The sequence below is a fragment of the Radiomyces spectabilis genome (assembly GCF_025331425.1).
Source record: "Radiomyces spectabilis strain NRRL 2753 chromosome Unknown BYT42scaffold_16, whole genome shotgun sequence".
In the NCBI taxonomy this organism is placed as follows: Eukaryota; Fungi; Mucoromycota; class Mucoromycetes; order Mucorales; family Radiomycetaceae; genus Radiomyces; species Radiomyces spectabilis.
This window is the reverse complement of record NW_026251941.1, coordinates 338,977-365,970: the sequence shown is the minus strand read 5'-3', so window position 1 is coordinate 365,970 and position 26,994 is coordinate 338,977. Positions and strand designations below refer to the sequence as shown.

At 44.6% G+C, this 26,994-nt stretch overlaps 13 protein-coding genes across 13 annotated transcripts; 9 read left to right on the top strand and 4 right to left on the bottom strand.

Moving 5' to 3' along the window:
- Positions 1–134: 134 nt before the first annotated feature.
- On the bottom strand, positions 135–1,468 carry BYT42DRAFT_618243 (ankyrin repeat-containing domain protein; the record flags this gene model as incomplete). The annotated part of the gene is made up of 5 exons (XM_051572260.1): positions 135–184; positions 261–818; positions 886–993; positions 1,062–1,181; positions 1,252–1,468. The coding sequence occupies 5 exons, from the start codon at positions 1,466–1,468 to the stop codon at positions 135–137; spliced, it is 1,053 nt and encodes a 350-aa protein (XP_051418859.1).
- A 379-nt stretch (positions 1,469–1,847) lies between these two features.
- Positions 1,848–4,628, top strand: BYT42DRAFT_587716 (uncharacterized protein). The gene is made up of 12 exons (XM_051570190.1): positions 1,848–1,968; positions 2,129–2,180; positions 2,259–2,386; positions 2,447–2,550; positions 2,610–2,663; positions 2,728–2,762; positions 2,836–3,022; positions 3,092–3,155; positions 3,216–3,523; positions 3,595–4,003; positions 4,074–4,212; positions 4,335–4,628. The coding sequence occupies exons 1-12, from the start codon at positions 1,900–1,902 to the stop codon at positions 4,436–4,438; spliced, it is 1,653 nt and encodes a 550-aa protein (XP_051418858.1). The 5' UTR covers positions 1,848–1,899; the 3' UTR covers positions 4,439–4,628.
- A 2,935-nt stretch (positions 4,629–7,563) lies between these two features.
- Positions 7,564–8,929, top strand: BYT42DRAFT_504718 (CP2 transcription factor-domain-containing protein; the record flags this gene model as incomplete). The annotated part of the gene is made up of 5 exons (XM_051564990.1): positions 7,564–7,747; positions 7,860–7,987; positions 8,132–8,185; positions 8,248–8,311; positions 8,385–8,929. The coding sequence occupies 5 exons, from the start codon at positions 7,564–7,566 to the stop codon at positions 8,927–8,929; spliced, it is 975 nt and encodes a 324-aa protein (XP_051418857.1).
- Positions 8,930–10,093: 1,164 nt separating this feature from the next.
- On the top strand, positions 10,094–11,920 carry BYT42DRAFT_504945 (cytochrome P450; the record flags this gene model as incomplete). The annotated part of the gene is made up of 5 exons (XM_051564996.1): positions 10,094–10,341; positions 10,414–10,491; positions 10,558–10,704; positions 10,783–10,902; positions 10,975–11,920. The coding sequence occupies 5 exons, from the start codon at positions 10,094–10,096 to the stop codon at positions 11,918–11,920; spliced, it is 1,539 nt and encodes a 512-aa protein (XP_051418856.1).
- Positions 11,921–12,171: 251 nt separating this feature from the next.
- BYT42DRAFT_522827 (AP complex, mu/sigma subunit) lies at positions 12,172–13,058 on the top strand. The gene is made up of 4 exons (XM_051565298.1): positions 12,172–12,218; positions 12,307–12,459; positions 12,530–12,703; positions 12,789–13,058. Exons 1-4 carry the CDS (start codon positions 12,216–12,218, stop codon positions 12,888–12,890), a joined length of 432 nt encoding a protein of 143 aa, XP_051418855.1. The 5' UTR covers positions 12,172–12,215; the 3' UTR covers positions 12,891–13,058.
- Positions 12,954–13,399, bottom strand: BYT42DRAFT_618239 (uncharacterized protein; the record flags this gene model as incomplete). The annotated part of the gene is made up of 3 exons (XM_051572259.1): positions 12,954–13,057; positions 13,130–13,229; positions 13,292–13,399. 3 exons carry the CDS (start codon positions 13,397–13,399, stop codon positions 12,954–12,956), a joined length of 312 nt encoding a protein of 103 aa, XP_051418854.1.
- Positions 13,400–13,569: 170 nt separating this feature from the next.
- On the top strand, positions 13,570–16,206 carry BYT42DRAFT_141203 (WD40-repeat-containing domain protein). The gene is made up of 11 exons (XM_051562240.1): positions 13,570–13,860; positions 13,942–14,023; positions 14,086–14,128; positions 14,213–14,258; positions 14,337–14,525; positions 14,582–14,726; positions 14,801–14,965; positions 15,042–15,153; positions 15,225–15,707; positions 15,771–15,903; positions 15,987–16,206. Exons 1-11 carry the CDS (start codon positions 13,716–13,718, stop codon positions 16,082–16,084), a joined length of 1,641 nt encoding a protein of 546 aa, XP_051418853.1. The 5' UTR covers positions 13,570–13,715; the 3' UTR covers positions 16,085–16,206.
- A 1-nt stretch (position 16,207) lies between these two features.
- Positions 16,208–16,621, top strand: BYT42DRAFT_141204 (uncharacterized protein). Its single transcript, XM_051562241.1, has one exon. It carries the CDS (start codon positions 16,304–16,306, stop codon positions 16,517–16,519), a length of 216 nt encoding a protein of 71 aa, XP_051418852.1. The 5' UTR covers positions 16,208–16,303; the 3' UTR covers positions 16,520–16,621.
- Positions 16,622–16,695: 74 nt separating this feature from the next.
- BYT42DRAFT_141183 (ADC synthase) lies at positions 16,696–20,440 on the top strand. Its single transcript, XM_051562239.1, has 11 exons — positions 16,696–17,039; positions 17,122–17,203; positions 17,284–17,406; positions 17,509–17,656; positions 17,733–18,046; positions 18,121–18,354; positions 18,432–19,562; positions 19,621–19,798; positions 19,886–20,044; positions 20,122–20,221; positions 20,288–20,440. Exons 1-11 carry the CDS (start codon positions 16,900–16,902, stop codon positions 20,313–20,315), a joined length of 2,637 nt encoding a protein of 878 aa, XP_051418851.1. The 5' UTR covers positions 16,696–16,899; the 3' UTR covers positions 20,316–20,440.
- BYT42DRAFT_595842 (YjeF N-terminal domain-like protein) lies at positions 20,426–21,502 on the bottom strand (the record flags this gene model as incomplete). Its single annotated transcript, XM_051570884.1, has 6 exons — positions 20,426–20,830; positions 20,926–21,011; positions 21,101–21,118; positions 21,178–21,258; positions 21,334–21,421; positions 21,491–21,502. 6 exons carry the CDS (start codon positions 21,500–21,502, stop codon positions 20,426–20,428), a joined length of 690 nt encoding a protein of 229 aa, XP_051418850.1.
- A 264-nt stretch (positions 21,503–21,766) lies between these two features.
- On the top strand, positions 21,767–23,942 carry BYT42DRAFT_504678 (acetyl-coenzyme A synthetase; the record flags this gene model as incomplete). Its single annotated transcript, XM_051564985.1, has 4 exons — positions 21,767–21,901; positions 21,977–22,126; positions 22,190–23,465; positions 23,539–23,942. The coding sequence occupies 4 exons, from the start codon at positions 21,767–21,769 to the stop codon at positions 23,940–23,942; spliced, it is 1,965 nt and encodes a 654-aa protein (XP_051418849.1).
- A 919-nt stretch (positions 23,943–24,861) lies between these two features.
- On the top strand, positions 24,862–26,098 carry BYT42DRAFT_600612 (uncharacterized protein). Its single transcript, XM_051571006.1, has 4 exons — positions 24,862–24,991; positions 25,105–25,490; positions 25,570–25,688; positions 25,777–26,098. Exons 1-4 carry the CDS (start codon positions 24,940–24,942, stop codon positions 25,988–25,990), a joined length of 771 nt encoding a protein of 256 aa, XP_051418848.1. The 5' UTR covers positions 24,862–24,939; the 3' UTR covers positions 25,991–26,098.
- Positions 26,099–26,260: 162 nt separating this feature from the next.
- Positions 26,261–26,614, bottom strand: BYT42DRAFT_505025 (ATPase, F0 complex, subunit J; the record flags this gene model as incomplete). Its single annotated transcript, XM_051565001.1, has 3 exons — positions 26,261–26,286; positions 26,355–26,390; positions 26,500–26,614. 3 exons carry the CDS (start codon positions 26,612–26,614, stop codon positions 26,261–26,263), a joined length of 177 nt encoding a protein of 58 aa, XP_051418847.1.
- Between the last annotated feature and the right edge of the window lie 380 nt (positions 26,615–26,994).

The following is a 26,994-nucleotide window of genomic DNA, read 5'->3' as shown; positions in this document are numbered from 1 at the left end:
CAGGTATTCATATCGCCGGATGATCGGTGACAAGTGATGAGCTGGCAATGTCCATTTTATCCTCAGGGTGCTCCTCAGGGTGCGTCCCCTGTTGTTTTCACACCATAGAAATCTATAGATCTGAGTCGTATGGATTATAAGGAATCCAGATAGTCAATGACCTCTTGATGGTTCCATAATGCCGCTGATTGCCAGAAGAAGAGAAGACTTTAGATTAACAACATATGCTGCTTACTTGCAAGTGATTTTTTTGGACCCACCTAAATCTTTAGCTGTTCTTCCTTTTTTATCCGTGCGGTGGTTGTCGGCGTGGATGGTTTCAACGAGGAACCGTACTACATCAAGGTGACCTTCTTTTGCGGCATGCATCAACGGCGACCAGTGATCCCAGGTATCAGGTGTATCCCAATCGGGGGTGCCCCAATCAGGCGGGTTCTTTGATCCTTCGCTTGAGAGCGACAGGAGGAGCTGCAATACATCCAAGTGCCCAATCATTGCTGCGTAGTGGATCATATTACGGCCGATGGAATCGGTATCGTTAGGATTGGCGCCACGCTCAAAAAGCAAGCGAAGAAGAGTCAAGTTGCGTGCTACGACGGCATCTTGCAGGATATTATGACCGGAATTGTCACGGTGAAATAAAAGATCATGCTCCGGAATGGGACTGGACGAAAGCAGCAAAGTGACAATATCCAGCGCTGCTTGCGGTTGCTCCGCTAATGCCGCTGCCATCTGAGTCGGAAGCCGACCGGAATTGGTCGCTTTAATCATAGCAATAGGACACCGATTCGCAAGGTATCGACAGGTATCCACATGGCCTATTAAATCGTCGAGTATGAATATTTTATCCATCATTGATCTGGTGTGCTATTCATCGTAATGTACCTTCTTGTGCCGCCATATGAAGCGCGGTGCGCCCATCTTTTGATACAACTTCCAGAAGCGCTCCTGATTCCACCAGTAATTGAACAATATCCGTTCGGCCTTTTAAGGCTAGCCATCATATACTCATTTTAATGCTATGCTGTATACAGATGTGTTCGAGTATTCGATGTACGTACCGGCGATCATGACAGGCGTCCAGTCACCTCGTTTGATGGCATTGACATCCACGTGACATTGCTTAATCAAATAGGCAGTGATCTCATACGAGTCGATGCTTTCATGGATTGGAGTTCGTCCTAGACAAGGCCGTCAATCAAAATTAGCCAGTTTAAAAATTTATAAAAGGGGTTGCTTCTTCTTTGTTACCGTGCTCATTGACGGCTTCCATATCGGCGCCAAACTCGTGCAAAAGCTGGATCGCTGGCAAGGACTGCGATCGTGCAGCGAAATGAACAAGCGCGTCGCCGTGGTCGTCTTTAAGATCAATACTGGTTTGTAATTCACCGTCCCGAAACGTAGTAAGCACATTTCGCAACTGGTCGGGAGAGTGAAGATGCTTGAGTACCAGCTTTTGCAGTGACATAATGCAAATTTATAAAAATAGGCTAAAAGAAGAAACGTCAAATTTCCTGCATACGACGCCCGAATTGTTTGCGTGTGCGGAGAATCAAATACAGAAACGTTGTGGGAGGTTCCAGTGACCCGGCTATGCCAGTAACAAGATGATGCTGCGTGTTTGAGAATAGGTGTCAAATAAATCAAGCTTCGTTTTTGTAGCTTATCTTTTTTCTCTAATTTTATTGATGCTATATACAAACACTTTGTTGGTACAGCATGTCGTGAAGGTCATGCACAGTGATGAACCGTCAGAGCGTCATTCTGAAACACCGCCATTCAACCTTGGAGTGAACAGTCACGGCGAGTGGAGTCGTTCCCAACTTGTCAAAGACGTGGAATCTGGGAGACGGCATTTTTTTTAAGAGTCCACTTCACTTGAAGGAAAAAAAGCCTAATATGGATAATATTCAGACTGCATCAGCAAGTGATAAACCGGATTTTTGTGTTGAATGCAGAGATCAGGAAGTACGTTTTAAACCGCTCCCAAACGCTTACCATCGGGACTCAGATCGTGTCGAGTGTTACGGGCGATTCTTTTCCGGTTTTTTCGACATGCCCACAGTTCGATGGCCATTACTGTATTCATTTTCACTGACACTTTTTTTCCGTTCTTTTGTCTGGGTAGGCTTCCATATTCTGCGAGCAATGCGATGAGGATTTTTGTGAAGTGTGCCACGGTGCGTAATGAATAACGTATACCGGATGCTAAAGTCACCGCGCAAATACTAAATTCGTTTTTTGTCTGTTGAATTCAGCCATGCTTCATCGCACGGGGAACCGACGTAAACATACCGCCAAGAGCTTGAAAGTTGACGCGAAAACTACCAGTGACGCAGCATCTTTAAAGAACGAGAGCACGTTCGAAGATTTGCCCTCAACCAAGGTATGACAAGTAAATCTGAAATTTTATGTGGTCAAGTTATTGAACCGGGTTGACACGTAGATCGAAAATTCGACCAGCAACAGTTTGCCGAGTACAATGATGGAACTGGATGGAACGGTGATCAATGGAAGTGGCGCGACGTTTGGTGAATGGATGACAAAGAGGTAAAACTCTAGCGAACCGCGTAGTAAATCAGACCGGCTTACTCAAACAATTCGATCAGGGCCAAGGCCGTTCCATTACGACTCAACACACATGAACGAGGATTACTGCGACTGTAAGTCATTGGACTCGACAAACAAATGCGATCTCGTCGCGCTTACCCCTAATGTTCCCTTTAGATTAGAAGCGGCGCTCAACGTCTCCGAATATACAGGTCAGTAGCGGACCCATTGGCAACAAAGTCGTATGGTAGATACTAACGAAAATAACTGTCCTAATTTCCACAGATAAGATCGATATTATATCGTACTCTAACAAGGCGAAGCGTATTGTGGCCCAAATCCGAGATTTGTGTGCGATTATTTGCGGTTTACTGGTGTCTGGAGATTACAAGTTGGGAGCCCAACTGTTTGCCGAGAAAAGTGTTCGAGAAAATGAAGCATTTTTCCAACAAGTGTTTGAAGTGGGAAGACGGTAAGCCACGCTTGACGAGAAAAATCGGTTTTAGGTAGACGAGTAGTGCTGACTGGATCTGGGCCCTAGATACAAAATTATGAACCCCGAAAAGATGCGATCGAGTTATGGCAAGCTCATGTACATGCTGATGGTAAAAGCGGCATATCGGTTGTTAGAGGTAGCATAAGCGATTGATTATGAGATACGATAGGATTCAGTGATACCGGAAGTGGAGGAACTTTTAGGATTCTCATGCGTGATTCCTATCAAGACTGTATATGACTTTTTGAAAGCTCGAGAAATGGTGGAAATACTTCACGACGATAACATTGTTCTGGCGACCCGCGAGATAAGCCCGGAATTCAAAACGCGCGCTCAGATCGATACGGAATCGCAACGAAAGAAGCGTGCTATCGAGACCATTTGCGAAAAATATGCCAATGAACACATTTCCAGAGAAGAAATCGAACGATGCTTATCATCGTTATCCGATAACCATGCCTATCTGAAAGCAAATCGGTAAATGAGAGTAAAGACGTGGGTCAATGCAGCGGGAGATCTGACAAACCACTTTCTGTTATCATGATTAGTGATCCGTGTGAAAAGATGATCAAGTATCTCACCAAGTATTTCAATCCAAGCAAACCTGACGGCAACTATTCACTGGCTATTGTGGCGGGTCGTCAGGGCCATCGATTGACGCATTCTCACACCAATCAGTATGCATATGTTCATCAATCATTCAGTCTTTGGCGTGAAATTGTTCACGAGATGTTTATGTTGTGGATGCTGGCGGATGAGGACCTGTTGTCGGTCAGTCCCTATCGATTGACCAATACGGGACAAGGATTACAACGTATACAGCATTGCTCCAATATCTCGCGATCCATGCACAAAATCCTCAATCGTACCCAGAAAAAGTGCGGTTCTTGGGTCGGCAGTAGCGTCATTCATCTCGGTGACAAAAATGTTCCCAATGCATTCATGTTCATCGACAAGGTAAGGCCCGCTTTGATCAGTCAATGGCTAGATCTACCCTATTCACTTTTATTCTTTCTTTTCTATGCAGTATAACCAAGTGTCACGTATCCTTACACCGATTGTCAGTACATTGGACAAGCTAGAAGAGCTGCAGGCGGATCCATGCATGGCCAATTATATTGAAGAAGAGTTTGGTGGCATTGATCAATGCCGCAAAGATATCTTGTGTAAGACTATCGAAAGAAAAAGACAGCCGCGATATCTTGCTGAAACAAAAAAAAAAAAAAAAAAAAAAAAAAAAACCAAAAAAAAAAAAAAACTGACGTAAACCCTTTCTTTTTTTTGACAGACGACTTTTTCCGTTTCGGATTTGATGGATCCGGTGCAGATAATTATTTCGATGCTGGTAGTTGCATTGATGGCCGATTGACGTCGGCCTGGAACTGTACGTAGTATTTCAACCGTGACGGTTTTGGAAATCCATAACAATAACCACTGTCTGTATCTTTGTAGGGTGTTCGCAGATTGAAAAGAAGAAATTCTTCCCCATCTTTTTATTGACAGTAAGTGGATCATACGACTCGACGAATGGAGCTTACGTCCTCAAAACTTCTGCTTAGGGATTCATTGGATTCGACGGTGAAGGATGGTAGAAAAAAAAAGATAAGAAGCCAATAATAGAGAAGGCTCTGAGAGCGTTCAGTATGACCCTGTAATATGTAAAGAAATTCCACTTAGAGATGTCCAACCCAAAAAAAAAAGAGAGACATCAAAATTTGACGTTGTATCACAATACGGGCTATTTGTGCTCAATGCACCATTTCCAAATACGGACTCATTATGCATGGTTGACTTTTTATTGATCATTGAAAAAAGAGACACATGGAAAGGATGACAGTTGCAACTGTCAAGCAACACATCATACTCACATAATCAAGTTTTGGAAAGTGCTTAAAAACTCTGAATCACGCCTTGGTTCATTGAAAGGACGATTGCGCGATCCAATAATTTGTCTGGGTGGATCCACCATCTTGGAAGAGGATGACAGTTTTTAATTGGTGGTTGGATGATTTGGGTAACTGCAATAGGCATTTTCTCGAAATCCATTCTCCAAAGCAGATATTTCGTCATCTTTTGGAATCTGGATCCATTGGATGCTTCAAAAGGACCGTGCCGAAGCGAGCGGTGTGTCGCATGGGGTCGGTCATAAGCAGAAAGAAAAATAAGAAAAGAGACACGACAGTTTTTGCAACGCCATCGATTATTTATCAAACACTTCACGGGCTGCTCCGCATGAAGCTAGGCCCTATCTGATCGCAAGTGAATGGTGTTGATTCGTGGAAATAATCACGCAACAATGCTGATTTAGGTTTTTTATTTATTCAAGCGTTGAACACCATTTTTTTTCTCGGGGTCGACGCCTCTACAAACGCACTGTAAACGGATTTCTCCTTATCCGGTACTGTATTACCTATCCCTGCTCCCATATGATTGAGAAGAATTTGTGTGTCCTTGAAGGAACCTCCTTATCATTATCTGTACCCCTGATCTCTTCCTCTGTCTCTCTCTCTCTTTCGTTACTATTTGGTTACCCTCTTTTTTTTTCTGTGACTGAGAGATGGATTGAGATGCATCCGAAAGGGCAATTACAGCCGTAAACCCTTGTTGAATGAATATATAGTTAGTGCGACAGTGAGAAACCAAAAAAAGGGATCTTATTCATCCAAAAGGACCCGCACGCACTACAAAACATAAAGGCACTTTTTTTTTATTTTATGAATCCCGAGACTGTACTAATCATCATTAGATAAGCATCGTTTATCAAGGTTTTACAGATGTCAGATTGGGGGCGTGAGTGTGCATCTGCGTGTGGGCGCGGTTTGGCACCTGAAGTTTTTCATGAAGAGTGTGGTACCTTTGAAAGCGAGAGAGATGATTATCCTTTGGAATTTTCGAAAAGGTTTCCTTCTTTCTCCCTTTTGTAACCCCTTGGGCAACCCGCCGGGTATAAATAGTGTCACTACATAAAACATGTCTTTATTGACAACGATCAAAAAATTTCTTTCAAACGCCCTGCATTGAATAGCTCCCAACAGTATCATTTCTCTCCTTCCTTCTTTTCGAGAAAAAAAATAAGAACATCCATTTTTTTTATAAAGAGGTAAATGGCGCCTTTAGACTTCTTCATTCTATACAGTCATTGAGCATCATCATTTTTTTTCCAGAATTCCATCATGAATGACACCATGGATCACTGTTCTGCATTTCAACATCAACCCATCAGTTACTGCAACGATTTTATGAACCAGCAACCTGTCCAACTTGATTCGACGTAAACCATCATGAGATAGAACGCTGATCATTTTTGGGATTTATCTAACCTTGATGTATTTTTTTTTCTTAGAGAATCCGCATACAAGATTAATTCATGCAGCAAGCCGTTGGAAACGATTGCCGAATCAACTCAGATCGCCGACGATCCACCGTCCCATGTTCCTATGGATCCATTTTCTATCAAATTGGAAGACGCCGACCCCTATTCGCCTCATTATTCCATGACCTCCAACACTTCATCCACACCATCATGGGCCAGTAGCACCATGCAAATGGAACAAATGCCACCGAGATATGGGCCAACCGACGACATTAAGTCCAACTTTGCTTCCTTTCATCCACGTCAATTTAGTCATGGCCCCGAGACAGTATTTACTAGCACTAGCAGCAGTAGCAGCAACAACGGGGTCGAACACCCTTATTCAATGCAAGCTCCATACACTTTTCCTTTATGCGTCGATTCCTCGCCTACATCTATACCTATCATGGCCAATCCGCTTTTTCCGTCGTATTCCTTCTTACCACCCACCAATTATCCTGTACCATCGTTTGTGCAAAAATTCAAGCGTCGTTTCTCGGCTTCCCCGGCCGTTCCCAGCAGTCTTTCCACAAATGTACGATGCCATCCTCGTCATCAAAGCGCCAATGGTGCCTTTGGTCGCGAGGAGTTGGATCCAACCTTTTCAACTCCTTCGCCACTGCTACTGAAAACACAAACCTTCTCCACTTCACCTGTCAATGTCACTTCACCCACCAGTACAGCCCCGTTGGAAGACTCCACCATTGCTCAGACAGACATGTATGTTGAATTGGATGGATGTCATTTTTTTTTCTTCCCCCGTACGTCTGTTCCCAAAGTCAGTGACCTGACTTTGAGGAGGATGCTTTTGGGTGTTATTATTTTTGGGGTGGGGAAACGCAAATCCGGATTTTTCTTTCTCTCTTCAATAGAACAGAATAGGGGTGGAATGTGGGGAGCCTGGCAACTGGGTAGTTGACCATGCAGCTCTTTTTATATTTAAGGAAAACCCATAAGGTATATGGTAAACACACATGTGCTCACCCATTTTTCTTCTTCCATCTAGTGGCAATACCCTCTCCCCGAACCATTTAAGATTCAGTGTGGTGCTACAAGGTAAGTGATCGTCCCTATCTTTGAAATGATCGCCCTTTTCCCCCCGACTCAAAAAACGCACTGTCCATCAGCTGCTACCGCCGCAACCCAACGAAGCGATGAAACTTGCATGACGTATCTGAATCGCGGTCAAGCGTATGCTATTGATGTGGCCGATAAACACAGTCGTAATGAAATCATCACCAGCACTCTCATCCTTACTTTTCATGACGCCTCGCATCGCAAACTTGCGAATAATTATTGGACATTCTGGATGACCCAGCAAAAAAACGCCAACCGAGCAAGGGCACTAAGTTTAGGTGAGACATTAATGAAATACCTAGTGAAACCATCACAGAAATTGATCCCTCCCTTGGCATTTTCACAAAAAAGACGTCAATAGATCCATTGGCGTGTTCAATGTAGTGCTTTCCAATTTCGATCGCATCACCTTTGATTGGAACGGTAGTCAAGGGGCCAAGATTTACATTCAATTCCACTGCTTATCTACCGACTTTTCAAGAATCAAAGGCGTCAAGGGGATCCCACTCCGGGTTACCATGGAAAATCGAATATTTCAATCCGATGCCTCCCATAATTTAAGCAATCCACCCTGTAATTTATTATCCAATGCCACCACCACTACTACCACTGATGGATCGCCGACGCCTACAATAAACAACAACAACAACAATCAGGGCCTCGTTTACATCGAACGATGCTTTTGCAAAATTAAATTATTCCGCGACAAGGTACTATCTGGCAACTCCTCTCTCTATCGAGATGCTTTCCTTACTTATTTAAAAATCCGTAGGGTGCTGAACGGAAAAACAAGGACGACGCCAAGCAGATCAACAAGCAATTTGAAAAACTCAACAGTAAGTATGGAAAAAAAAAAGAGACAATGTCCGTGAGGAGGCCATGCATCTCATGTGTTCTACGTAAAAATAGACGGTAATCAGCGATATCATCCCAAATGGATCGTTTATCGCAAACCTCAACCTTACAGTGTATTCAGCGAACTACCTCAATGGGCCAGCAGTGATCTGGAAACCGTGCCATTGCAACTTCCGTCGGCATCGTCTGCGGTGCCTCTTACCAACTATCCTCCGCGAGCGCACCAACGCGTCATGACAGCGCCTACCATGAGCCATGGTTTACCGTCCTCGTCCGACATGTCTTTGTTATCGACCATCCCATCCGTTCCACCTTACACCGAGCTCGGTTCCACATTGACAATGACCGCTCTTCCCAACTTTATGGCCGCCAAATCTACCATTGGCCCTACCGAAACTCAGTGGATGACTACCGATCGAACTCCGGTATTAGATGCGAACCCACAATGGCCGATTTCACCGCCCCTGGCCACCGGAATGAAGCGATCACGAACACAATATGAGGAAAATTCAGCCATGACTACCAAAGATCCTTCTCCATCTACCACCGGTCCTTTACCAACCACTCATTCTATCGGTACATTTCAACGATTCACATGATGAATTTTTTTTTTTATCTATTGACACTCACTCCGCTCGGTGCCGTTCCTTTTCATATATTTTAGTTCGATCGTTCTTTGTCAAGACTCCGCAGTCCAAACCTGCTCGTTCACCGCCCACTCCGTTGCCGGGTGACACGGTATCCAGTCTTCAGCGTGTGGAACTGGAATCGTTGAGTATCCAAGAATTCACGATCAAAATATGCGGCATTTTGGCCCTGCATCCCAACCAAGTAAGCGAAGTGGTGTGGCGGCGTCAAAACGACAAGACCAAGGATGCCGATACCAGTCCTCCTTCCAAAAAGACAAACCATGATGTGCTTGTCCTCGTCGACGACACCGTCATGAGCCAGCACTTTTCTAATAATATCACCATGTCAGTGGACTGGGAAGTCAAATCAAATGGCATGGTAAGAGTATCATTATGCTTTTAATGCCAATCACAGAAAAAAATCAAAAAGAAACACACACAGAGAGAGACAGAGAGAGAGAGACAGAAGAGAGAAAGAAAGATAAGAATGAATCCATTCTCGTTGTATGTATAAAAAAAAAAAGAAAAATCAATTGGTGGCAAGCGGATCCCATGCAACTCTTTTTATTGTTGTGAACTTTATGAAAATACTCTCAAGCCATTCAGGTTCAATGGGAGTTCATTGTTGACACCGTACAATGCGGCAAGGATAGATGGTGCCACATGGCAAAAATCATATGAATTTGGGGTGGACTGTGAATGTTTATAGAACATGGTATTTCTGAGGGATCACTTGACAATGGGATCAAAGAGACTACCGAAAGCCATTTCAGGTTAAAGAGAGATCATGTGATCAAGCATAAGTGATGCCATGGTGTTCTCATCCAGTGGTGATGTGAGATGAATGGGGGAGAAAGGAATCCTAAAGAGATACAAAAGGATTGGCGCGAACATGTGAAGCAAAAATTGTGTTGGATTTTGTGCTGCACATCCTGCATGTGAAGAATCCCAAATTAGAGTGGGGAGGGATCTCCCCACACAAAAATGCCATTGAACTAAAACGTTGTACCACCTTATTGTCTCTCATGGCTGACGGGTGATACGGGACGGCCTGGCATATAAGTTGCACGATACGATGTTCCCAGAATTCATAACGTTTCTTCTTCACTTCTTCCCTTGCTAGCTTGATTTACCATGACTTCCATTTTTTCTGCACGAGGCGACAATCCCATCACCCGTTACGCTGCTGGAGCGGCGATGGCGAGTATTTCGGTGCTGGCCGCCGTGTATAATGATCGCGCAGTATTTGATGAGCATCGAAAAGACATCAAGACGCAAGCGGGATGGCCCTTGGTGGGCAGTTTGCCATTGCTGATCCAATATAAAGACGAAATTCACGATTTTCTTCTTGAAGGATTTACACGTCTCGATGAATTGACACTGTAAGTCCATCCATTTCAACCCGCCTACTTGGTATTTCAGATGAAACTCAAGTTGTTCAATGTCGTCTTTAGAACCCTGTCTATACTTGGTATTCCGCGACATATTGCCACGCTCGATCCTCGAAACGTTGAGCATGTACTCAAAAGTAAGTGCTCATACCGGTGATTCAAAGGACAAAATTCACTGATCCCGGAAACAATAGCCAATTTTGAAAGTTACATCAAGGGTCCCGAATTCCATGGATCACTCAACGATCTCTTTGGCAACGGTATCTTTAATGCCAACGGCGAAGACTGGAAATACCAGCGCAAGACGGCGAGCCATATCTTTAACGTCAAGAATTTCAGAGATCAGTTTACGGAGTAAGAAAAAAAAAAGGAAGGTCGCTGGGCCAAGAATTTCTTGTCCAAAAACTGATCGGGGTTTTATCTTTCCTGTAGTGTGTTTGTCCAAGAAATCGAGTTCATGTCCAAGGAAATCTGGGATCCCGCCGCTGAAAATAATACCGTCGTAGACTTTCACGATGTCATGTTCAAGTTTACTCTGGATTCCTTTATTCTGTAAGTGCTTTTTTTCCCGACATTCGTTTCGTTTCTTTTCTACAAGGCTAAATGTTATATTAATTTTATCAGTCTCGGATTTGGCGTGCAATTGAATGCGCTGGGGTCCAAGGACAAGGTACCATTTGCGGCTGCGTTTGATGAAGCACAGAAAAATACTTTTCAGCGATTTGTCAATCCTATTTGGCCAGTCACTGAACGATTACTGAGTCTTGCGATGCCATGGAAGCCAAGCATGAAGGATCATCTGCACGTAGTTGATACATTTGCACGCGAGGTCACGGAAAAACGACGTATCCAGTTGGCCAACGGTGAAGAACACAAGGATTTGCTGTCTCGGTTTATGAATGCTCGCAACGGACAAGGCGAACCATTAAGCAATGACGAATTGCGTGATATTGTGCTTAATTTTGTCATTGCCGGAAGAGATACCACGGCTCAAGCGCTTTCATGGACATTTTACATGCTGCTATGCCACCCACGCGTCGAAGCCAAATTAGTGGATGAAATCAATCAATTCATCGATGACGACGTCACCCATGATTCCGCCACATTGTATGAAGTGATCAAAAATATGAAATATGCTCATGCCGTATTCTACGAAGTGCTTCGATTGTATCCTTCGGTGCCTTTGAATCAGAAATATGCATTGAAAGATGACATCTGGCCCGATGGTACTCACATCCGTAAAGGGGACTACATCTTGTGGTGTCCGTACGCCCAAGGCCGCTGTGAAAAAGTCTGGGGTCCAGACGCCAAGCATTTCCGTCCTGAACGTTGGATCAATGCCGAAGGTGATTTGCGACGCGAAACCCAAGGTCAATGGCCCGCCTTTCACGCTGGCCCTCGAGTGTGTCTCGGCCAACATTTGGCCACGCTTGAAGCCCTCGTCGCCATTATCTTTCTTCTCAAACGGTACAAGTTCTCGTTGCTTCCTGGTCAAGATATTACCTATCAAGTTTCCTTGACCTTGCCCATGAAAAACGGTCTCATGGTGAGCGTTGAAAAACGCAACTAGTGTATATAAACGAACTTCTTTTTTTGTATCGATCTACAATAATATCAAATAAAAATTATAAATTATGTATTTTTTACAACAAAAACAAAACCACTGGCAATCCATAACCGTCATCTATACTGTCTGTATCAATGAAAATGCTGTCTGAAAAACTGTGATTTGCTCGGGGCACGAGGCTTCCTCTTGTCACATCACTTCCCTATTTGGGAAGAGCGTCGAATATTGCCCGTAATTTGAGAGGAAAATTTGCGCTCCACCCTTTTATTTTTTGTTTTCCCGCTTTTATTGGTTCATCATGGCAAGCATTAAGCGAATGAAATCATTGTCAGCTACAATGAACTGTGGAATGTTAACAAGGAGACGTTTGTGTTTTTACTTTTTTCTAGCTTCGATTTATCCTGGTTCAAAATCGGCAGGGAAAAACCCGTTTAGCAAAGTGGTACGTTCCTTACGAAGATGATGAAAAGACGAAGTTAAAGGGCGAGGTCCATCGAGTGATTGCCCCGAGAGATCAGAAACATCAAAGTAATTTTGTCGAGGTACGCACCAAAGTGACACGAAAAAAAAACGATAAACGCATGGGACTCAAAAACCGAGTTGTTGATATAGTTTCGCAACTACAAAATCGTGTATCGACGTTATGCCGGCCTATTCTTTTGTGTGTGTGTGGATGCCAACGATAACGAATTATCGTATTTGGAAGCCATTCATTTTTTCGTCGAAGTCTTGGATGCATTTTTTGGCAATGTGTGCGAGCTTGATTTGGTCTTTAATTTTTACAAGGTAAAGGATTTGGCGCGGATTGGGAGTTGAGGGGGGGCGGGGACAGATAGTGGGATTCTAGGCTCACGGATTTTTTTTTTCGTAGGTTTACGCCATTTTGGACGAAGTGTTTCTGGCGGGCGAAGTTGAAGAGACGAGCAAGAATATTGTGCTCACTCGTCTAGACCATTTGGACAAACTAGAATGATCATCCTTCCATATACCACCTTTTTTTTTGCTGTAAATAAATCCCGCCCCTGTTTAGATAAAACTACTTTGCATGATCCATCACTGACTCTGACATTGACTCTTCACCCGCTACACTACGACGATTTGGCGACGGCTGGGAGGTTGGCGTTGCAGCGGAAGGAATGGCTAAGGTTTGGTTGGACTTTTGGTGACGACAATAAAAAAAAAATAGAAAAGCTCTGGATTTGAGCGGCTTACCATGGGCGTCTTGCTTGGAGCGTGCCTGACCGTTGTCAGCGTGATGATGATCGCCGGACGTAACCGACTGTTCGTCACTGGAATGCCATGGGAATGGGCACTATGGTAACTAAGGCAAGCCCGCCATCAAGAAACGCAGATGATGTTGATTGGGTTGCTTACCTCGATGTTGGAGCACATGCTGACATAAGAACGAAAGTGGACACGATACTTGAGAATGGCACTGCCACAAAGTGGGCAGGCTTTGCTCACATCTCTGGAAAGGGACATAGCAAAAAGGCTGACTATACGCAGAGCAAAGGTTGATTATGCGTCAATGAGTGCTTTGACCAAAAAAAGTGCCCTGAATGGAGAATGCTGAGTGAGCTTTTCCTCGTCGGAAATTCAACCATATGGTCATTTCGTACTCCGAAGGTAGAGCTGATGATGCTGACACCCCCTTTCACACTCTACCCCCCATCTCCATTTCCCTTTTTCACCCCCCTCCTCGTCCTTTTTTGATTTCCTTGTTTCTTTTGCTCCTTTGGTAACAAAACTCTGCGTCGACCACGTAACGCATCTATTTGTACTACATTAGCCGTCCATCATGTCCGCTTATCCTCATCGGCCCATGGTCACGGCGACCCAGAATCGGCTGGTGGAACTACTGGATACCCTCAGAGGTGAATATGAACAGCTGACTCAGGATGTCATGATGACCAAAACCCAACGCGACGAACTCGAACATAAAAGTAAGTCTTGCTGTTTTACCTATTGACGACCAGCTACACTTTTTTTTTTCACGGTACTCAATTGGTTACACGGGGGGTCAGTGAACAGCCAGATTCAAGAAATGAATTTATTTCAGCAAAATCTCATTGATCTGGAACGAACTCAGCAGATCATTAAAAAACAGTAAGCACTCCTATTCACTCCACTATCACCACATTCTATTATGCTGAAATATATTAAACAAGGTATGAAGAAGAAATTGCACGATTAAGACAGCAACTGGAGCAGGCAAGTTACAACGCGTTTCTTTTTTTGTTTATGGTTTGGTGAAGCAATTGGAAGTGAGGCTGAATATCGTTTGCCGCGGAACAGATTCAACATGGTGTCCCTGTGTCCGGCAGTCCCAATCCATACACAGGTAAAATAGCAAACCCCAATTATTATTTAGAATCGCACGCGCGTAACCCCGGGCTTACCCTGCATCGACTTGATTTAGCATCAACAGCAGGTTACGGTTCTCAACCGCCACCGCCACCGCCCATGTTGGAATCTAGAAACGAGGCCAACCACTTTCCAAATTATCCTTTGCCACCCACCACCCACGGCGCTTCACCGAATATCCCTGGAGGATACACCAATGGAGGTCCACCACCCCACCCTTCTCACACACCGCCACCGCGAGAAAGTAGGTCTCATAGATCTCGTTAGAAAAAATTACAATGTCTCATGGATGAATGGCAGCTGGAAGAGGGACAACCACCAACGGTGTCAAGCTTGGAGCTGGCCCTCCAAGTAGCAGTGCCAACGGACAACCGAATTTGGGTGACATTGACCCTGAAACCATTCCGGCCAACCTCAAAATCGAAGGCACCGACTGGTTTGCATTGTACGCAAGACTGTCTAAACGCTGTTTCTTTGGAAGATCTAATGTTCTTTATTGATGGGGTGGATCGGCTGTAGTTTTAATCCGCAAATGCCTCGTTATTTAAAGGTGGATCTGGTTCACACGTTTGATCATGGAAGTGTTGTATGCTGTGTTCGATTTAGCACCGACGGTCGATATCTTGCCGCTGGATGTAACCAAGCGACGTATATTTACGATACCGCCACGGCCGCTCGTGTCGCGTAAGTGAGGCAAAATCACGTACTTTTTGTGTGACACTTTTTGATTTTAACACGTGGTGTCTATGTTGGCCCACAGAGTCCTTCAGGACGAGTCCGCAGGTCGAGAGGGTGACCTTTACATTCGATCCGTCAGTTTTAGTCCCGATGGAACCCATTTAGCCACGGGCGCTGAAGACAAGCAGATCAGAGTAATAGCTGTTTATCAAAGTGAAACGCGACTTGATACCCATTCGCTATTACTGACTCCTTTTTTTTCAAGATCTGGGATATAGCGAAAAAACGTATACGGCGGATATTACAGGGCCATGAGCAAGATATTTATTCTCTAGAATTCAGCCGTGACGGGCGTATTCTGGTGTCAGGATCGGGGGATCGCACAGTACGGATATGGGATTGGACAGACGGTCGTTGCTTGCATACACTTCGCATCAACGAAGTGGATCAAAAGGAACCAGGTGTCACCAGTGTGGCTGTATCGCCGGACAGTCGACTAGTGGCGGCAGGTAGTTTGGATAAAGTGGTTCGCGTGTGGGATGCTGTGACTGGACAGCCTTTGGAACGTCTGGATGGCCATAAAGACAGCGTCTATTCTGTGGCGTTTATGCCGGACGGTAAAAACTTGGTGAGCGGCAGTCTCGATAAGACCCTGCGCATGTGGCAGTTGGGTACCGCAAATGCAGCTTACGGTGGGGGTGGCGACCGAGGGAAAGGAGCTTGTAAACACGTATTCGCAGGCCACAAGGTTCGTTTCCCTGTTTCTTCGTAGGTCATTATTTCATGTGAGCTCAACCGTCGTATTTTACAGGACTTTGTCTTATCCGTGGCCACCACTCCCGATGGTAATTGGATCGTGTCCGGATCCAAAGATCGCACCGTCCAATTTTGGGATCCTCGTACAGGCCAAACTCAGTTCATGCTGCAAGGCCATAAAAATTCAGGTATGCAATAAAGTCTTCCTTGGCTAATGGTTGCTGGTGGGTGCGATTCATGTAAATAATATTAACCTGAATTTATTCAAAAGTCATCTCGGTGGCTACCAGCCCAGGGCGGCAACCCTTGTTTGCGACCGGCTCTGGCGACAATCGAGCAAGAATCTGGAGCTATGAACCCGTCAGTTAATACTCTGCGTAATAAAATAAATTCGGCACTCAATATAACAAACGACTTCGTTGCAATCAACGACACGCATAATGACTCGTTTCTTCACTTTTCAGTCGATACTTTTTTCTATTGCATACTTTCAAATTCGTCCGCTTTATTCACCCAATGAGCAATGGTGCGTCTGATTTTCAGCATAATCGACCAAAGTGGCGATGGATATTGGCAAATTAGTGGTGCATGCGAATTATTTCCTCTTTTTCTTTCCTCATACAGATACACACACGCATTCTCTGTCTGTGCTTTGATCTACGTGTTTCCTCTTTGCACGGTTATATTTTTTTACCTAGCCGACGCATCTTCATCGGTCGTGGAAACACATGGTCTTTAGCGGCAAACATTCAATATGCCTTCTTTACGTGTCCCTTGGATACAGGATTGCAACGTTTATCCTAATGCAATTTTTAGGTAGCAATGACACAAGGATCAGCCAAACAATATATCTAGTTTCATCTGTACCGAAAATAACCTTTTGATTCAGTCTCGTTGACGAATGGCATCAAAAAAAGAGAAATAAAAATGTCGCATTCCAAGTCCGCCGAATTTTTCGCTTATTGTTCAAAAGGGAAAAAAAGAAAGAAAAGGGTCCCCCAAGGTAGTCGACCTCCGACGCACAGTCACTGGATGTAAAAAAAAAAAAAAGACGAACACCAGTTGGTGCATTTTTTTCAAGTGAGATCTGATGTGACTCGATCCCAGTTATTGGAGTTTTAAAATTGCTCCAATCGACGCCTTTTTCCCGCTTTCTTTACTTGTAAAACTAACGATTGGGGCAAATGGCAGATTTCGGTCATGAAGAGGTCGATGGCATAAAGACCCTTATCATTGACAATTACGATTCCTATACCTTTAACCTACTGCAGCTGTGCAGCAATATTCACAATGTAGTTGTGATTCGCAACGATCAGTTCCCTTGGTAAATTTTTTTTCTTAAATAATGCATAGCATTTTTTTTCCATTTTGAGCAAGTCACTTAAACTTTGGCTTATATTTGACAGGGAGTATTTCAAGAAACATATTCTTCCCCACTTTGACAATATCATCATATCCCCTGGTCCCGGACGACCGGAACGTACCTCGGTAAGATCCGCGCATCGAAATACTTTGGCGTGCTTTTTTTCATTTTTGGCGGTTAATTAAAAAGGCTGATTTCGTTTTAGGACTTTGGTCTCTGCACGCCATTGTTGGCGGCTCAGCTTGATCCGCAGATGCAAGAATGTCACCGGCCTATTTTCGGTATTTGTTTGGGACATCAAGGCATGGCGCATTTGATGGGTGGAAAGGTAAAAAAAAAAAAAAAAAGAAGAAGAAAAAAGATCGACGTCGATCCGTCATTCGATAGCTCGGATTCATTGATTAATCAAGTCCCTCTTATGATGATCCAGGTCGTTTATGCCCCTCGAATCATGCATGGACGTTTATCGCAGATTCATGTGCAGAATCATACATATACCACTTACAATGACGTCCTTTCTGGTTGTGCCTCGCCTTTTTGGGCAGTAAGGTATCATTCGCTCGTCGTCGACCGAGCTTGTAAGTGTCTCGTTTTTGTGATCTGTTCGTTCTTCGCACGCCCCACTTATCATTGATTCGCTCCTCTTGTGCATAGCTTTACCTGCCTCGCTCTTATTGACGGCTTTCTGCTACGAGGACGACGCCGATATGGAAGCTCTGCAGAACGCAACCTATGTGATGGATTCTGTTGATGATAATAGCAAGACCACCGAGGCTCATCATCATCACTACCTTCCTCAACCGGCAACCAATACAAATCATCCAGGTGAAACCGTGACCATCATGGGTTTCCAGCATAAAACGTTGCCATTATGGGGCGTCCAATTTCATCCCGAATCCGTTTCGACCGAATACGGCATGCTCATGATGCGTAACTTTGCTCACGAAACGCGCAGATGGATGGAAAAGGTGCTTGCTTCTATTTGCATTGACAGAGCAAACCAAGTCAATTACGTTGAAATTAAAACCTGGATTTTTTGTAGGTACAACGTCCGTGCTTCAACGTGCCTCTACCACTCGATATACTTGATTGCTCGGCCGCCCTTCCAAAGATACCAGCCACTCCCGTTACCCCTTCCATCGAGCCGTATGAATTGGTTGTAAAAGCAAGTTGTCCGAGTTGGGTGGACCCAGAGTGCTTTGTGGAAGAAATGATTTCCACGCAATCGCTTTACGGCATCGATTTAAAGGCCATCAGTTGGTTGGATAGTAGTAGGGTAAGCTTGCTGATTGGGCATCGATCGAACATGGTAGCTGACGCGTTGTGCTTTTTTGTTTCACCCCCCCATTACAGCGCAATTCTCCTTATTCGAAAACCTCGGTGTTATCCGTTGATCCCGCTTTTTCACTGACTTATTCCACTCTTCACCGACAAGTGAATGTGGCCTCGCGGGACGGGTCGCACCAATCACAGCTTTTACCGGACACGGATTCATTTTTCGACTATGTCTCTCGGCTGTTGAGACAATGCGATGGGGTGCAGTTGTGTTCCCCGCAGGACAAAATACAGACGCTTCCGTTTTACGGTGGGTTAGCGGGCTATTTCGGCTATGAAATGAAGCGAGAAAGTATGCAAGGTTACGTGACCCCGATCGAACAACAATGTCCGTGCAAGGATCATGCAGAAAACCGGCCCCACTGCTGTGCTTGTGCTGAAGAGCCTGATGCAGCTTTTCAGTTTGTGGATCGGTTCTGGGTGTTTGATCACATCGCTCATCAAATCTATGTTTGCTGTCTGGTACAGAAACAAGATTCCTCTCAACCTTCTCTGCTGGGACAGATCGGTTTGAAAAAGGAGGACGCTATCCAGTGGGTTGAAAATGCCGAAAAGGCACTTTTGCATGTATCGGAAATGGTGCGTCGCCGCAAACTGGCCAATGATTACATCAGTTTGACCCCGGCGTCCTCTGCCTGCTCTACTCCGTTTCCTCGAGTCGATCTCAATCACATTCCCGGTTCCGATCTCTTCTCTGCCAACGTCCAACGATCTTCTTATCTGGCGGCCATTGAACGTTGTGTGCAGGAAATCCATGAAGGCGAATCTTACGAAATTTGTCTGACTACGCGGTTCCGGCTTTCTCTGCCTTTAGATCTCAGTACGCAAATGAAGGATCCCAGTTTATGGTGGTTTTACACCCGACATTTAAGAAAGAACAACCCTGCACCTTTTTCGTCATTGATGGTGTTCCCCGATTGCGACCTGGCCTTGTTCAGTTCCAGTCCCGAACGGTTCCTCAAAGTCACGGCGGACCATGTAGCGGAAATGAAACCGATCAAAGGCACCATGGGTCGCGTCTTGTCGTGTGTTTGTGCCGACCATGAATGCGACGGAGCGCAGCAATGTGAGATGCGACGCGAGCAGGAAGACGATCGACGGAAACAAACTCTGTGGCAGGATGTCAAGGAACGAGCCGAGAATCTTATGGTAGGATTGGGATATCAGAGCCATATATATTTGTGGTACTCACTATTGAGAATGTTAGATTGTGGATCTGATTCGAAACGACCTTGCCCAGGTGTGCGAACCGAGCACCGTCAATGTGCCGAAATTGATGCATGTGGAAACCTATGAAAAAGTGCACCATTTGGTGTCCACTGTTCGTGGCACGTTGCGTCCTCACGTTCACAGCGTAGAGGCTGTGCGCAAATGCTTCCCTCCCGGTAAGCGTATAAACATTTACTTGTCAATTGTTTTCTTTGGTATGAAAGCATCAAGCTGAGCTCCTACACGATTAGGTTCCATGACAGGAGCGCCAAAATTGCGATCTGTTCAACTCTTGGATCAACTGGAACAGCATAAACCGCGTGGTGTCTATTCTGGCTGTCTTGGCTACTTTTCTCTCGATGGTTCAGCCGACTTTAATGTCGTCATTCGAACAGCCGTCGCAGCGACAAAAACCAATGGAGGTAATGATTTAATGCCCAACACCTTTTTTTTTCCTCTCTTTGCTTGGTAAACTAATGGACGATTCAACGCGACATAGTGGAAGTGTCTGTGGGTGGCGGTGGTGCCATCACCTTTTTATCCAATCCAGAACAAGAATGGAAAGAAACACTGCTCAAAACAAAAAGCGTGGCACCGAGGTAAGTCCATGAATGATTGTTCAGTCGGAACAGTACTTTTTACTGACTGACACACTGGATGTGTAGTGTCAAGGAATTTCTCGAAGAACAATAACTGTCATACACTTTTTGCGATTCATCTGTTGTTTATATATGGTCTTTCTTTCCTTCATCATTTCATTTTTGCATTTACTGGAAAAAAATAAAACCTCCTTCTCATACGCTTTAGACTTCAACAACCTGCTCTGCGCCTGGGTAAGTGGGAACTTCGAATTCGAATTTTTGGGCCACGGACGGAGGCACAAACCGGCCGCCGATAAAGTGGCGTTGACCTTTAAAGTGGTTGGCACACAGTTTAGGTGCGGTCAATGAAACCAGCACCTGAGGCTGGAATTTGACCTTGTCGGTCGGCCCCTGTTCCACATCCCATCCCGAGGGGATATCAACCGACACAATCGGTCGATCGGTCTTTTCAAAGGCCTCGACCACATCCTTGAAAGGATCTCGCGGATCCCCATGGAAACTGAAGCCGAATAAGGCATCAATAATCACATCCGATTTCTCCAGGTGTGTCTTAAAGTCGCTTTCGAACACTTGCAAGTCCAAATTATGACACTGAGTTAACAAACGCTGTAATGCATCGTATTTAGCCTTGGATTCTCACTTGCACCATGTTATTTTGTCACGCAAAAAAAAAAAAAAAAAAAAAAAAAAATGATACTTGCCTCGTACAATTCTTTCTTTGGTTTCTTGGGATAGTATAACGAAGGCTTGTAACCAAAATGATACAAATGGCGAGCGGCCACAAGTCCTACAAAAACGTGGGTTATTGACTCGTATCGCCAAAAACTAAAAAAAAAAAAAAAAAAAAAAATCACAGCACAATGCTGATTGGCTTACCGTCGCCACCATTGTTGCCTAGGGATGAAATCATTTTTCAGTCTCCGCTTGGCCGCCGCCACCATCATCATGCTTACCAGGTCCAATGCACACGAGAACACGCGAATACTTTTTCTTGTCAAACGATTTCTGCACTGCTTGAGCCACACTCAAACCAGCTGTATAAATTGAGTCGGGTCAGTTGATAAGTGCTTACTCATGACGGACGTGGAAAACCCCCAAAAAATAGTTACCTAATTCCATCAACTGATCGACCGAGAATCCTCCTGCTGCTGACATCAATTCCTCATCGATGGCTTGAGCCACTTTTTGCGATAAATACTATAAAAACACCACGTCATTGGCAATCCATCGCTGAAGAAATATCGAAAGAAAAAAAACTCGTCTTACCTTGAAAGACATGGCAGTAATGGATGAAAAAAAATTATACACACAAAAAAAAAAAAAAAAAAAAGATATAAAACCGCCAAAAAAAAAGTGTAAGCGGAATTTATGCATGGAAAGGGCGAATTTTTCTGTCTCAGATATTATCTGAAAAAAATGAACCGACACCCACGGCAATCACTTTTTTTTATATTTATTTTAATGAGATGACAATCTTGATTATCCCTTGATCTCACTTGAATCTTGCCCTTTTTTCTTTCTTTCTTGTCCGTATCAGTAACCATGGCTGAGGGAGTGTATCCAGTTCCGGAGCGGTTATTGCAAGATGGCCAGGAGAAACCGTTTATTGACAGCCTTGAAAAGTACAAGGCCATGTGGACGGAAAGTATCAAGCATCCCGAAACTTTTTTTGCAAAGGTAAAAACATCGCCATTGTCATTTCATTTTTATTGGAGAGAAAGAGAAAAAATTAATGGTTTTGTTGCTATGTAGCTTGCCAAGGATCTGTTATCGTGGAGCATGCCCTTTGAGACGGTTCAAAATGGTTCGTTTGTGGACGGGAACGTTGGTTGGTTTCTGGAAGGTGAGCTCAATGCGGCATACAACTGCATCGATCGACATGCCTTTCAGCATCCAGACAAGGTAAGTTGTCTCATTGTTTGATAAATTCACAGGCAGAACTTGACAGGAAGGATTTACTGCTAGGTTGCTTTGATTCATGAAGGCGATGAACCAGACAACGTTCGCAAGTTTACGTACGATCAACTGTTGCGGGAAGTGTGTCGGTTAGCCAATGTATTGCGATCCTTTGACGTACGCAAAGGTGATACCGTCATTATTTATATGCCAATGATTCCCGAAGCTGTGTTTGCCATGTTGGCTTGTGCTCGTATCGGTGCCATTCATTCCGTGGTCTTTGCTGGTTTCTCGGCTGAATCGCTTCGCGATCGTATTCGGGATTGTGGCACGCGGCTGGTGATTACCGCCGACGAAGGGCGTCGAGGCGGCCGTAGTATTGCCACCAAATTCATTGTAGATGAAGCGTTGCAAGGGATCGATACCGTGGAGCGTGTGTTGGTATGTCGACGTACGGGAGCGGAAGTCAACTGGGTCCAAAATCGCGACGTGTGGTACCATGAAGAAATCTTGAAAGCACGGCCTTACTGCCCACCGATGTCTATGAATGCTGAAGATCCTCTATTTATTCTGTATACATCCGGATCCACCGGTACGCCCAAGGGCGTCATGCACTCCACCGCAGGGTACTTGCTGGAAGCCGCCGCCACGGTGAAATACGTGTTTGACTGTCACGACGAGGACATTTTTGCCTGCATGGCAGACATTGGATGGATTACCGGTCACAGTTACATTGTGTATGGACCCTTGGCTCTTGGGGTCACCACGGTCTTGTTTGAGTCCACGCCAACGTATCCTGACCCGTCCCGATTTTGGCGCATCATTGACCAGCACAAGATCACTCACTTTTACACGGCCCCCACGGCACTTCGGGCCTTGCGGCGATTAGGTGATGAGTGGGTCCAGAAGTGGGATCTGTCAACGCTGCGCGTGATTGGATCGGTTGGTGAGCCCATCAATCCGGAAACTTGGGAATGGTATTACCAAAAAGTGGGCCAAAGCCGATGTGCTGTCGTCGATACCTATTGGCAAACCGAGACCGGATCCATAGTGATCAGTCCGTTGCCAGGCGCGGTGGCCATGAAACCGGGATCGGCGACGGTTCCCTTTTTCGGTATCGAACCTGTGATTCTCGATCCGCATACAGGCGAACGTTTGGAAGGCGATAGCGTTTCCGGTGTGCTGGCCATCGCTAAACCGTGGCCATCCATGGCACGCACCTTGTACAACAACCATCAACGCTACATGGATACCTATTTTAATGTGTACCGCGGCTATTACTTTACGGGCGATGGTGCCTCGCGCGATAAAGACGGCTACTACTGGATCGGAGGTCGCGTCGATGGTAAGAAAAAATAAAGAGGCAAGCCATCGTCAGTGAATCCGTGATTGACCATTTTGTTTTATAACTCAATTAGATGTGATCAATGTTTCTGGGCATCGATTATCTACGGCCGAAATCGAGTCTGCGTTGGTGGCGCACGAGGCGGCTTCGGAAGCGGCAGTGATTGGTGGTCATGATGATCTGACAGGTCAATCCATCCACGCGTTTTGTACCTTGAAACCGGGTGTGGAATCCGTCGAAGGATTAGAAAAGGAACTGATATTGCATGTTCGTCGAGCCATTGGTCCCTTTGCCACTCCCAAGCGAGTCTATGTGGTCCATGATGTGCCCAAGACACGCTCGGGAAAAATCATGCGCCGCATCTTGCGCAAGATCGTTGACAACGAAGCCGACCAAATAGGAGATACATCCACCTTGGCCAACCCTCACGTCATCCAAGACTTGATCAAACAACTCAAGACACACATCGTCGCATAGTCTCATTATCTCACTGTCCCGGCATATGATACAAGTACAGCATCCTTTTGACGGTCCCTGATCAACATTCAAATTCTAGGGTCATCAAATGATGCATGTATAAATGTGCTGGAACATGTTATTTATTCGCAAGTCATGATAAAAATAAAAAGACGTGAAAGCGGCAGTCATATTTATCCTTTATATACGACATCATTCCCTCCAACATGAAGAGTTTTTATAAGGCGCCTTTTTTTCTACATGGCTTTTTAAGGGCGTCCCTTGAAATACTGCAAAAAAAGAGAGAACCTTGACAAAGCATTTATGCGATGTTTTTTGAATTATATGGTTCTTTACGTCAGTGATATCTGAATGGTAAGGTCCATGGCGTTGGCGAAAAGAGATCGTGGGAAAGTGGGTTTGCCTAATTTAGCTGGCAGCTGGCGAACGCGTGTAACTTGCTCGTCTTATCTGATTTCTACAAGACTTGGAAATGCCATCCATGACCATGAGCTTCCAATAGAACCATGGTTCCTTGAAATAGTTTCATTTTCGTGTATATAAAAAGAGCATATCAATGTATTTGTGGCAAGCCATCCATTTCCGTAAGATCCTTTAGCGCAACAGTAGAAAGCAACAGCAACACAAAGGACCACGTTATTTTTCGACTTCAGGGATTTCACGATAGAATAATGACACATGGGGAGATATTGAATCCCTTGAACATATTGCCAAATGAATAGGAGGTACGAAATTCAGAGATTTTTTTTTTTAGAAAAAGGACGTGAGAGATGTCATTGAGTCATCAAAAATCGGCAGGGTTGACCTGGGCATGTGAAAAAAGATGACTCGAGGGATGAGGTGTGATGTCACACGCCCTCAAAAATCCAAAAAATTTCAATTCACGCCAATGCTGCTCTCGCGGTTTAAACTTTGTCATCTCGAGTACTGCGTTAGGCGTGCAATTCTTTATCCTTGTTTCTCTTTCCGTCTTTTTCACTCTTCACTTTAAATAACCATGTCCAAGTCTTTGCGTATTTTTGTCCCTGTCAAGCGTGTCATTGACTTTGGTGAGTAATCTCAACATGATCCCACTCTGATGTTGTCGCCTCAAGAAAACTATCACTCACCCCCTTCCTCTTTCTCCCCCCCCCCTTTTTTTTTTCAACTTCTACTTTTCCAGCCGTCAAGGTTCGCGTCAATGCAGCCAAGACCGATGTCGACCGTAATGTGAAGCACAGCATGAACCCTTTTGATGAGATTGCTGTGGAGGAGGCTATTCGTATCAAGGAAAAGCAGAAAACAACGGAAGTGGTGGCTATTTCTTGTGGTTCGGCCAAGGCGCAGGAAACTTTGCGTACGGCATTGGCTATGGGCGCTGACAGTGCAGTGCACGTCGAAGTCAAGGATGACAGCACTTTACAACCTTTGGCCGTGGCCAAACTTTTGAAGGCCTATGCAGAGAAGCAGGAAAAGAAACCCGATTTGTTCATCCTCGGTAAACAAGCCATTGACGATGATAGTAATCAAACAGGACAAATGTTGGCAGGCTTACTCAAATGGCCTCAGGTTAGTTAGTCCTTACAAAGATGGACAAAAAAAAAAGTTCCCACGGCCTTTTTGAAGCTAATTTTTTTTTATACTCCAGACAACGTTTGCTTCCAAGGTCGAAATTGAGAACGAGTCACTCAAGGTGACGCGTGAAGTGGACGGTGGTCTGGAAACCATCGCCACCAAGTTACCTGCTGTAATCACCACTGATCTTCGGTAAGTTTACGACCTACAGTTGGATTGGAAGGGCCAAAAACAACCAAGCAGTTTGATAAACAAGGAAAAATGGTATATTTTTTTCTAGTTTGAATGAACCCCGTTATGCATCGTTGCCCAACATTATGAAGGCCAAGAAGAAGCCTATTGTGAAGATCACTCCCGAAGAATTGGGCGTCGATATTTCGCCCCGCATCGAGACATTAAAGGTAGAAGAACCCGCCAAGCGTTCCGGTGGCAGCAAGGTTGAAAGTGTAGATGATTTGGTGAACAAACTGAAATCTGAGGCCAAGGTCTTGTAATATCCCTCCCCTCTTTTCCCTCCAAATTTTTCTCTTTCACAAAAAATGCAATAAAACAACACAATAGAAAGTGATACGTGTCGTGATATGAAAAAGAAAGACCGTTTCCTCCTATCCATTTTGTGTTCCACGTGTAGTTTTCATCATGTCACAGCGAGATATTGCACATGTAAACAAATTTTGTGATATTTTATAACAATGTTTTGTGAATATAAAAGAGTCACGTAATCGACTGGATGGTGGGTTTTATTCGACCATGAGAGATCATATTTAGTGAGCCTTCTTGCCAGCAGCCACTAAAAAAAAAGTACAAAAAAGAATGAGTACTCGGATTACTAATGCTAACGCTCATCATAATACGTACTGGCAGGGTTTCTGGGATCGTTTCTGTATTCTTCAGCTATTAAAAGAAAGAAAAAAATAAGAACAAAGAGATTAGATAACGTGGACGAAACGACTGAAAGGAAGTGACACAGTTTGTAATGTCCAATGTAAACATGACTACGTACAGTTGATCATAGCGTCCTGGGCCTTGGCGACGAGGAAGAACACGGCGACACCGCCAATGATGAAGGGAGCGGCGGGACGGAGAACAGGAGTAGACCACTTGCGCATGCCAAACATGTTTGCAATTTTGTTTGTATCGAGGAAGGGGAACGAGAAAAAAAATTGAATTTGGATAGCCCTAACTTTGAACCAGGGTGAGGACTGCTACCCATATTTGGAATGTTTTACGTCACGGACCATGACTCGCTTTTTTTGGGACGTCGGAATCTCGAAGCCCAACTTTTTTTCTTAATGCCTATTTTTTTTCCAATCAACCAAGAGAAAAATTTGCTATGATGGCACCCTTTGTAATGGCTTATGCATAGGCATTACCATGCTACTATGCAGCCCTATAATATTCAGGTTTAATTCAAGTAGACCACCATGCATACATACCACACAGTGTCTGAGACCATATCCTCAGAAGCCATGGAATCAAATGAAAAAGCACAGAATCA

What these genes read in the sequence shown, in the direction of transcription:
- BYT42DRAFT_141183 (XM_051562239.1), top strand. Translation starts at nt 16,900, where the DNA reads ATGGCAGATTTCGGTCATGAAGAGGTCGATGGCATAAAGACCCTTATC. An exon ending in GCTCGTCGTCGACCGAGCTT is followed by an intron (nt 17,657 to 17,732) that starts GTAAGTGTCTCG and finishes TCTTGTGCATAG; the next exon opens with CTTTACCTGCCTCGCTCTTA. An exon ending in GTTGGTTGGATAGTAGTAGG is followed by an intron (nt 18,355 to 18,431) that starts GTAAGCTTGCTG and finishes CCCCCATTACAG; the next exon opens with CGCAATTCTCCTTATTCGAA.
- BYT42DRAFT_522827 (XM_051565298.1), top strand. An exon ending in ATCAAAGTAATTTTGTCGAG is followed by an intron (nt 12,460 to 12,529) that starts GTACGCACCAAA and finishes TTGTTGATATAG; the next exon opens with TTTCGCAACTACAAAATCGT. An exon ending in TGGTCTTTAATTTTTACAAG is followed by an intron (nt 12,704 to 12,788) that starts GTAAAGGATTTG and finishes TTTTTTTCGTAG; the next exon opens with GTTTACGCCATTTTGGACGA.
- BYT42DRAFT_587716 (XM_051570190.1), top strand. Translation starts at nt 1,900, where the DNA reads ATGGATAATATTCAGACTGCATCAGCAAGTGATAAACCGGATTTTTGT. An exon ending in GGTGAATGGATGACAAAGAG is followed by an intron (nt 2,551 to 2,609) that starts GTAAAACTCTAG and finishes CAATTCGATCAG; the next exon opens with GGCCAAGGCCGTTCCATTAC. An exon ending in GTGTTTGAAGTGGGAAGACG is followed by an intron (nt 3,023 to 3,091) that starts GTAAGCCACGCT and finishes TCTGGGCCCTAG; the next exon opens with ATACAAAATTATGAACCCCG.
- BYT42DRAFT_141204 (XM_051562241.1), top strand. Translation starts at nt 16,304, where the DNA reads ATGCGAATTATTTCCTCTTTTTCTTTCCTCATACAGATACACACACGC.
- BYT42DRAFT_141203 (XM_051562240.1), top strand. Translation starts at nt 13,716, where the DNA reads ATGTCCGCTTATCCTCATCGGCCCATGGTCACGGCGACCCAGAATCGG. An exon ending in TAAGACAGCAACTGGAGCAG is followed by an intron (nt 14,129 to 14,212) that starts GCAAGTTACAAC and finishes GCCGCGGAACAG; the next exon opens with ATTCAACATGGTGTCCCTGT. An exon ending in CACACCGCCACCGCGAGAAA is followed by an intron (nt 14,526 to 14,581) that starts GTAGGTCTCATA and finishes GATGAATGGCAG; the next exon opens with CTGGAAGAGGGACAACCACC.
- BYT42DRAFT_600612 (XM_051571006.1), top strand. Translation starts at nt 24,940, where the DNA reads ATGTCCAAGTCTTTGCGTATTTTTGTCCCTGTCAAGCGTGTCATTGAC. An exon ending in CAAGCGTGTCATTGACTTTG is followed by an intron (nt 24,992 to 25,104) that starts GTGAGTAATCTC and finishes CTACTTTTCCAG; the next exon opens with CCGTCAAGGTTCGCGTCAAT. An exon ending in GTAATCACCACTGATCTTCG is followed by an intron (nt 25,689 to 25,776) that starts GTAAGTTTACGA and finishes ATTTTTTTCTAG; the next exon opens with TTTGAATGAACCCCGTTATG.